Source organism: Hemiscyllium ocellatum, unplaced genomic scaffold (genome assembly GCF_020745735.1).
Source record: "Hemiscyllium ocellatum isolate sHemOce1 unplaced genomic scaffold, sHemOce1.pat.X.cur. R2, whole genome shotgun sequence".
Lineage (NCBI taxonomy): Eukaryota > Metazoa > Chordata > Chondrichthyes > Orectolobiformes > Hemiscylliidae > Hemiscyllium > Hemiscyllium ocellatum.
This window is the reverse complement of record NW_026867614.1, coordinates 92,620-102,555: the sequence shown is the minus strand read 5'-3', so window position 1 is coordinate 102,555 and position 9,936 is coordinate 92,620. Positions and strand designations below refer to the sequence as shown.

The following is a 9,936-nucleotide window of genomic DNA, read 5'->3' as shown; positions in this document are numbered from 1 at the left end:
CAACCTGAGCTACAAACATTCTCTAAACTCGGTGCTACCTTGTGTTAGACCATAAGACATAGGAGCAGCAATCAGGCCATTCAGCCCATCGAGTTTGTTACTCCATTTGATCATAACTGATATGTTTCTCAACCCAATTGTCCCACTTTCTCTCTGTAACCCTTGATACTCAAGAACTTGCCTAAATCTGTCTTAAATATACTTAATGGCCTGGCCTTCACATGCTCCTGTCGAAGTAAATTCCATAGATTCACCACTCTCTGACTGAAGAAGGTTCTGCTTACCTCTGTTCTAAAAGGTCTTCCCTTTACATGAAGGCCATGCCTGGGGTCCAAGCCTCTCCAACTCGTGGAAACACCTTCTCAAGATCTGCACTCTCCCCGCCATCAGTATTCTATATGTTTCAGGTGGATCCCCACACATTCTTCCAAACCCTAATGAGTCAGACCCAGAGTCCTCAAATGTTCGGTGTATGTTATAGGTTTCATTTCTGGGAACATTCTCATGAACGTCCCCTGAACGTGCTCCAAGGCCAGTACATGCTTCCTGACATGTGGGGCCCAAAACTGTACACAATACTCCAAACCTGTCCTAACCACAGCCTGACAGAGCCTCAAAGGTACATGCTTTCTTTTATATTCAGGTCCTCTAAAGTATATATGCCATTATTGCATTTGCCTTCGTAACTACTAACTCAACCTGCAAGTTTACCTTGAGAGAATCCTGGACTAGAACTCCCAAGTCTTTTTGCACTTTAGACTTCTGAATTTTCTTCACATTTAGAAAGTAGCCCATGCCTTTATCCTTCCTACCAAAGTGAGTGACATCACACTTACCCACGTTGTACTTCATCAATTGAAGTTTGAATGATTTTGTTAGTGCTCCATAAATGGTGCATTATATTGAATCGATTTCGATGCACATTAGTGATCATGATCTGTCCAGGAGATCTGCAGGTCAGAACAGTGCAGAATTATCCAAGTTCAGTCTAACTAATGTTGAAGGAGATCAGATCCAGCATAGTGCTCAGAATGTGATTAATCAAAGGTATATGGAGAACAAATTTTGTTCCCATTCCACAACTTTGCTATAGATAAGTCATAGGGTGTTTAAAACTAAACGCAGAAATGCCACACGGTCTCGCCAAATTATACGGAGACAGGAGACGTAAACAGAGTTCCACAAGCAACTGATGTCTGACGTGGCAAGTTCTATGAATGAGTTATGAAGAGAGATTGGACAGACTATTGTCATTTATCTTAGAACAGGGGAGATTGAGAGGCGTCATGATTGTGAGGTTAAGAGGAGCTGAGGTCAGTAGGAGAGGAGAAAATTTTGTCTATAGGTGGAAGGATCGATGACTTGGCAGAATAGATTCCATGCAAGAGACAGAGAAGATGTGCGGGAAACTGTTTTAGCCTGCGGCTGGTGGGAATGTGGAATTCATCACCTCCTTGGACAATAAAGACAAAATATTCCAAGAAGTCTTCAGGTACACACTTGCTCAGGAAATGAGATGTGAATAATTCAGTGATCATTCATGATTGGCACAGAAATGACGGTCCAAAGGGAATTTTCTGTATTGTAGATAGACATAACCCAGTGGCTATATCTTCAATTTAAATCCCTCACACCCTCATGCAGGCACTGACGCTGTGTAGGCTGTCCAATGTATAACTAACTTAGTTAGCCCTGCCTTCCCACTCCCAGCTCACTCGATTTATCCAGCCTTCCTCAGAAAGTATCAGAGCCTCCAGGATAATCCACACAACCAACTACTCCCAACACGGTCCCATAACCTTGATGCTAACAAATACACCCCAGAATCCAACACTGCACTCTCAGATCCTGGATATTAAACAATGAACACGACGTTTAAGTGGTGCATCTGTGATAGTTTGGAGCACTGTATTTTCTTGGTGGGGGAGATCTTTTTGACGGACTGCGTACATTTTATGGGCTACATCTTTGGAGTGGCTCGCAGCTGACAATGCAACCAATCTGAAGATACAGGAGAACAGCATCAAGTGCATCTCCTCGTAAGAAGGTTACAATTCTGAGAGTCAGTTTTAGGATAATTTGAAATACATTGACAAAATGTTCCCAACAGGTTTTGTGGGAAAATGATCGACATTGACTGTGCTACATATTCCTTATGGAAATATGTAACTGAAACAAAGCTTCAACTCATTGCCAATGAGGACTTTGAACAGGAATCGATGGATGCCATCACATATCAAGTGAATCGTGACCTGAGGGACATTTTTGGGAGGATCAGAGGATAGCACAAGAGGGTGAAAGGAGTGCTGTGCAGGAGTCGATATCATTGTAATGTGACCACTTTCCTCATTCCCTCTTCCAAACGGCCCTATTTTACTGGCATTCCAACAGGGAATTTCAAAGCGGGTTACATCAGGGATAACATAGCCTGTTTGCCAATCAGTGAGAAAAATGACACATTGTTTGACACATTGTTATCACAACGAAATTCCTAGTTAAAAAATAAAGTTATCTGAGAACGCACTGCTTTGGAGTTTATCATGGAGAGATACGCTTAACTACAAGGGGACAAATATTCCACTTGCAATATGCATTGATAATTAAACCATATTACATAGTGCTTGCTACAATCCGTGTTCCAGGTAATTGCTGTCGACAAGCCTAAAATTTCAAATCTGTGTATGATTTTTTTTCTTGCCTTTGTTGTATGACATCTTATGCTTATTCATCCTTCCCTCACCCAGCATTGGCAGCTGTCCATTGTACACACGGTGATTTGAAATGCTAACTCATTAAACACCTCACCCTGTACCATCGTCACCAAACAAAAACAATGGAATCCGTGCAGATACATTTATCACCTGTTTCCTTCTCTTTATTTACAGGATCGCTGGCTCCATTTCAAGACTGAAATTTACAATTATTCAACGGGAGAATATCTTTCCATACCACAGGCTCCCTTAAGTCCAGTATAAAATAAAAGTTATTCACCCGTGACCATTCTCTCCCTCTGTCGTTTCTTACCATCCCCTGGCCTGAAAAGAGGTTACTCGACACAAAACATTAACTTGATTTTCTCTCCCAAAAGCTCCTAGACAAATGAACCATTATTCTCTGATTTTATTGTTATTCCTCCAGCACATTCTTATGCTGATGATATGGTTTTCTTTTGCATCATCTAATTGGGATGTTGTATTTAGTATCTGTAATGACATCGTTGTACATTGGAGATGTAGCAGAAGGACTTGGCTTTGGCATTGCCCTTCTCTCTGACATCTGCCATCACAACCACGAAATTCAATCATTTAGACATTTAATTCGACTTAATTTTGTAATTTCTCTCCTCGAACCTGTTAATTCTTTAATATTAATGCAACACAGTAAAGACTTTACTGAATCAGTCATTTATCTTTATATGAATACCACAATGAGATTGAAGGTCATCACTCCAACACCAACACCATCTAAAGCAATAATGTACACTGGTTCATCCAGCGATATCTAAGTGACACGAATTCACATTCACATTCCCCGCTGTTGCTGACTGATCTATGAGATATCCATGAGATTTTCTGTTTTCATTTCGGATTTCAATCATCCACGGTGTGCAGATTCTCAGCAAGTTCAAACATTTTGGAGTATTATCTATTTGGAGGTGCCAATATTGGACTGAGGTGTACAAAGTTAAAAATCGCAGAACACCAAGTTATAGTCCAACAGGTTTAATTGGAAGCACTAGCTTTTGGAGTGCTGCTCCTTCGAAGATTCAGGACTGCCAAGGGGTTCAAGGTCGTGTCTATTAAAACATGATTTTCCGACTATTGGACAAGATATCCCGGAGAGGCATTTCTGAGGCAGTGCTCTTTATTCTTGACTACTGCGGCTTCACAAGGTTGGGAAAATCCACCCATGCAAGGATTAACATAAAAATGTTAATATTAGCGAGTTTTGAGAAGATTTGTAGCTCAGGTTGAGGTTCTGGATCTAGATTTGCTTGCTGAGCTGGATGGTTCATTTCAGACGTTTCATCATCACGCCAGGTAACATCTTCAGTGAGCCTCTGAATGAAGCACTGGTGGTGTAGCCTGCTCTCTATGACATGATTGAGAGAAAGAACAGGAAATGACAACGCCACAGGAAATTATGTCACCACAGGAAATGACATCACAAACCCAAGGAAACTCAAACAGACAAATAGAAGGTGGGCTACAGCAGCAGTGTTTCATTTGGAGGCTCACTAAAGATGTTAACTAGAGGATCTAAGATGGTGGTGATCTGAGAAGATCACACTGCAGAGCTTCACATCACAGCAGGAGCAGGACGGTCCTTTAACCCGCCCAACCCAGGTCATCGGGATTTCTTGGGGCTCCACAATCTTTCCAACGCCCCAAGAAACATCTAACAATTGACTGACCTGTATTTTCAGCTGTTCAGAAATGACTAAAAAGGGAGGAGGAGCATCTGAGGCAGGGCCTGCAGCTCAGGGTGCAGCAGCCTCGGAGCAGATTACTCTCCAGGACCTGGTGAACCCGCTCTTGAAATCTCGCGAGATGTTGGGGAAACAGATTGAAGAGAAGCTGGCTCCAGTCTCTCACATGCTGCAGAAGCATGAGCAGCAGCTGGGAGACCTGGAGAAGAGAATGGATGAGGTGGAGCATAGGGTCACAGTGGTGAAAGCTGATGCCAGTTCGTTCAAGGAAGAGATCCAAGCCCTGAAGACGCAGGTTCGTAATTTGCGTCACCAAGTGGATCATCCTGAAAACAGGGGCAGGAGAAAAAACATTCGGATCATCGGTCTGCCTGAGGGTAAGGAAGGTGAGCAGCCTGCGGAATTTGTTGAAGATTGGCTTCCAAAATTCCTTGACTTCGAGACTGGCATGAGAGGATTGAAGATAGAGAGGGCTCACTGGGTCGCAGCACGGAGGTTGGGTCTGGTTCAACGCTCTCGTCCTTTCCTGGTGCGGTTCTGGGATAAGGAGAGAGTCATGGAGGCTTCCAGACTCCAGGGGAAGGATCCAAAGGCCCTAAATTACGAGGGGTCTAAGATCATGTTTTTTCAGGACTTTTCAGCGGCAGTGATCCAGAAACGAAAAGCGCATGATGGTGTCAAGAGAAGATTGAAGGAGCTTGGGATTCAGAACTCCCTGAGATATCCGGCAGTGCTACAGATCACCTTAGATGGATCCATGCATCACTTTGACACATTGGAGAAGGCAAGAGACTTTGTGGACAAACTAACCTAATTTAAACAATTGTAGTATTTATAAATATTGTTGCTTGGGTATGTGTTTATCATTCTGTAAAAGAAATGGAGGAAATCTGGTTTGAGCTTTGTTTGTCCCCTTTTTTTCCCTCTTTTGATATAAATTTGGTTCAAACTATGGCTGGTGGTGGTTAAAATGTACATTTTAAATTTCTAAGTTAGGACATACCAATGGATGGGTGGGGTATTTATTCCTCTTTTTTTATAAGAAGTGCTTTTTTATTCATATTGATATTCTATGGGGCGTTTATTCTTTTTAGCTTGTGCTGGTGATGCGGCTCTCGCTGGGAGAGGTGAAGGTGGTTGAGATGGTTAGCTGCCTATTTATGGGCAGTTTGGGATGGGTAGTTGCTCCCTCCAGGTGAGTTCCCCTACTCAGCGCTATTGGCTCTTTATATGTTGGTTTGTTTTCTGGGTTTTGTTGTTTTTTATTTTTAATAATTTTGTATGTTTGTTAAATGTAGTGGTTTTAGTTTATGTAGTTTTTATATTTGGTGGACCATGCGACACTAAGGCTCAGCAATTTGTGGTTCGGGTTCCCCCGTCTGGAATTTAAGTGTAATTGCAGAAGATTATGGCTAATGATTTGATTAAATGGTGTAGCTGGAATATCAAGGGAAGTCATTCACCAATTAAGAGGAAGAAGGTACTCTTGAGACTTAGAAAGGAGAAGGTGGATATTGCTTTGTTACAGGAGTCACATTTGGATGACAAGGAGCATCTGAAATTACAGCAGAATGGCTTTGACCGAGTTTATTTTTCATCATTTAATACCAGAAGTGGGGGAGTGTCTATATTGGTTAGGAAAAATCTCTCATTTAAGTTGTTGGAATGTGTTAAAGACATATACGGGAGGTTTGTAATTCTTAAAGCCTTGATAACTGGGGAAGAATATGGTATTTTAAATGTTTATTCTCCCCCAGCTCATCCTCGTAAATTCTTGGTAGATGCTTTTTCTAAACAGATAAGTCTCAAGTCTCGGCACTTCATTATAGGGGGAGATTTTAACTGCCTCATGGACCCCACAGTAGACAGGTTGCCTAAAGGTCCCTTGATACCCTCTGCACAAACTAAACAGTTATTGGGTTTATGTGGGGAATTAGGGTTGGTGGACGTCTGGAGGTGTCTCCACCCGACAGGTGGGGATTTCTCCAATCCACATAGATGTCACACGAGGATTGATTTTTTTTCTGACCCCTGCAGTAACCCTGGACCTGGTGACATCCTGTACGATTGGTAATATTGCCATCTCTGATCATGCTCCAGTGTACCTCATGGTTAAAATTAAGAGTGTTACAGTGGATTCAAAGTACTGGTAAATGGACCCCTTTATTCTCATGGACAGCAAGTTTGTGGAGTATTTCTCTAGGGAATTTCGGGCACTCCTAGACATCGACATAGGCTCCGTTGATAGCTTATCTGTTCCCTGGGAAACTGCCAAAGCTTATGCCGAGGGGGTAGTTATTTCATATTCCACCAGTAGGAAGCGGCAGAAGGGTGAGCAGCATCATCTCCTTGAAGCACGGGTGAAGGCAGCCGAGAAGGCCTACTTTGACAGACCCTCCTTGGTCAAACTACAGAGGATTACGGCGCTGCGGTCTGCACTAAATTCCATGCTCACACAGACGGCCAAGAAGGAGCTGGCTTTTGCAAAGCAAAGGTTATATGAGCATGGTGACAAGCCAGGCAATACTTAGGCAGAAAGAGAAGTGCCCCACAAACCATTACAGATTAGGGAAGGATCTGGAACCTAACATGTGATGCTAAAAAGATTAATGTGGCGTTACAGAGATTCCACTCTAAATTATATCAGTCTGAGAATTGTGAGGAGGGGCAGACAAAATGGAATCCTTTTTTAGAGCTCTGAAGCTCCCGGCTGTGATTCCCGAACAACAGTCCTTTCTCAATGCCCCAATGTCAGAGCAAGAAGTGCAGGAAGCTGTGAGGCAGCTTCAGTGTGGAAAGGCACCCGGTCCTGATGGACTTCCCAGTGAATTCTATAAGGAATTTATAAGTACACTGTCAGGCCCGATGCTGAATATGTTTAATGATTCATACAGTCATGTTTGTCTCCCACCATCTCTGAGAGAGGCCAATATTTCACTTATCCTTAAAACAAAGGGAAGGATCCGGAAGACTGTGCTTCATACAGGCCCATCTCACTCTTAAATGTGGACTTTAAGATCCTCTCTAAGGCTTTTGCGTTAAGGCTAGAGACTGTGTTACGCTCTATCATTAAAGAGGATCAGACGGGCTTCATAAAGGGTCGCAGATCCTCCAATAACGTTAGGAGGCTTCAGGATTCAGGATGGTCCAGGTAATGATCACAGACGCTCACAACCGACTGCACAGATACAAGCAAGAAATTGCGCGCCAAAAGTCGTTAATTTCAAAAACCACTAATCAGGAATGGAACCGGACCATAGAACAGGCTATCACTATAGGACAGAACAGGACAACACTCCGCAAAAAAACAGCACTAAGAGAAAAAATGGACAAACTAACACACAAAAAGGAGGACACTACAACACACACCTGGGTTAAAAACCTCTCCCACAGACAGCTCACAGACACGGAAAGAACTATACTGACCAAGGGACTCAACTACAACCACAGGGATGCCAACACAGCAGACTTCCTAGCAGCACTAGAAAGCACACTCAGGAACAATGGACTGACAGAAGAGACACAACAAACAGTGAGACAAACGGTAGTACCCATGATGATAAGAAAACGACAAACACATAACCTCAACACCAAGGAGAGGGAAGCACTGAAAGCACTGAAAAATGACAAAAACATAATCATACTACCGGCAGATAAAGGCAGAATGACTGTCATCCTAGATAAATCAGACTACATCAGTAAAGCACAACAACTACTCGCTGACACCAACACCTACCAAATGAAGGATTCCGACCCCACACCACAACTCACCAATAGAATAAACAACACACTAAGGAATCTACAAAAAACGGACAGATAACCAAAGCGGACCAGCAAAGAATGAAACCTGAAAGCAACAACACCCCCAGATTCTATGGACTACCCAAAGTACACAAACCAGACATCCCACTCAGACCCATAGTATCACTACCAGGGACACCAGCATCCAAACTGGCCAAAGAACTACAACAAAAACTGAAACACCTAGTCAGCGGATCCAAACACTCCATACAATCAACACAGGAATTCTTGGACGTCATCAGGAATACACACATAGACAAAGAAGAAACCATGGTATCATTCGACGTGACGGCACTGTTCACTTCAATTGACAAAACCCTAGCCAGAGAAACAATAGCCAACCTACTGGACATATAGAACAGAACACAGGAGGCCGAACCTATCAACAAGGACGGCGTACTTAAACTACTGGACCTGTGCCTCACCACACACTTTACATTCAACAATCAGATATATGAACAAATCAACGGAACACCCATGGGATCACCAATCTCGGGACTCATAGCAGAGGCAGTTATGCAAAGGTTAGAACATACAGCCATACCACAAATCCAACCCAAACTCTGGGTCAGATATGTTGATGACACCTTTGTAATCATCAAAAACACAGATATAGAAAAAACACACCGGATCATCAACGCCACACTCACAGGAATCCGATTCACACGAGAAGAGGAAAAGGATAGCCAACTCCCATTCCTAGACGTGTTAGTAGAGAGAACACCCAACGGAGAATTCACCACAAGGGTACACAGGAAACCGACACACACAGACCAAGTCTTAAACTATGAAAGTAACCACCCCAACACACACAAACGAAGCTGCATCAAGACACTATTCAAAAGGGCCACAACACACTGCAGTACACCAGAACTGCGAAAAGAGGAAGAGGAACGTCTATACAAGGTATTCGCCAAAAACGGATACCCACGCAACTTTATCACCAGATGCCTAAGAGATAGACCGAGGAACGAGGACATGCCACAACCAAAAGGACTAGCCACTCTACCATACGTCAGGAGCGTCTCAGAACTGACAGCCAGACTACTGCGACCCTTAGGACCCATAACAGCACACAAGCCAACATCCACGCTCAGACAACAACTCACTAGAACAAAGGACCCAATACCCAGCATGAGCCAAACTAACGTAGTTTACAAAATACCATGCAAGGACTGCACAAAACACTATATAGGACAAACAGGAAGACAGCTAACAATCCGCATCCATGAACATCAGCTAGCCACAAAATGACACGACCAGCTATCTCTAGTAGCCATACACTCAGACAACCAGCAACATGAATTTGACTGGGAAAACACCACTATCATAGGACAAGCCAGACAGAGAACAGCCAGAGAATTCCTAGAAGCATGGCATTCATCCCCAAACTCCATCAACAGACACATTGACCTGGACACCATATACAAACCACTACAGCTGAAACTGACACCCGGAAACGGCAAGAACATCCATCAACAGACACATCGACCTGGACCCCACATACAAATCACTGCAGCTGAAACTGACACCCGGAAGCGGCAAGAACAAACCAATATAAATACCGGAAGAAACATCAAAGCAGCGCTTCACACGAGGCTCCAACAGCACTGATGATGTTCCCTAGCCAGGGAACGAAACGTTTGCAGCAAAAACTTCCAGCTCGGCGAGCAGAACCACAACAACGGACACCCGAGCCACAAATC

The 9,936-nt window shown here is 43.3% G+C and overlaps 1 protein-coding gene across 1 annotated transcript in view; it reads left to right on the top strand.

Annotated features, from left to right (window-relative positions):
• The first annotated feature begins 4,640 nt into the window (after positions 1–4,640).
• The window catches only part of LOC132809146 (deoxyribonuclease-1-like), a 94,090-nt gene continuing 88,794 nt past the window's right edge, over positions 4,641–9,936 (top strand). Inside the window, exon 1 of the mRNA XM_060822518.1 lies at positions 4,641–4,724. Within this exon, the coding sequence (XP_060678501.1) occupies positions 4,641–4,724 (84 nt within the window). The remainder of the gene's footprint in view (positions 4,725–9,936) is intronic.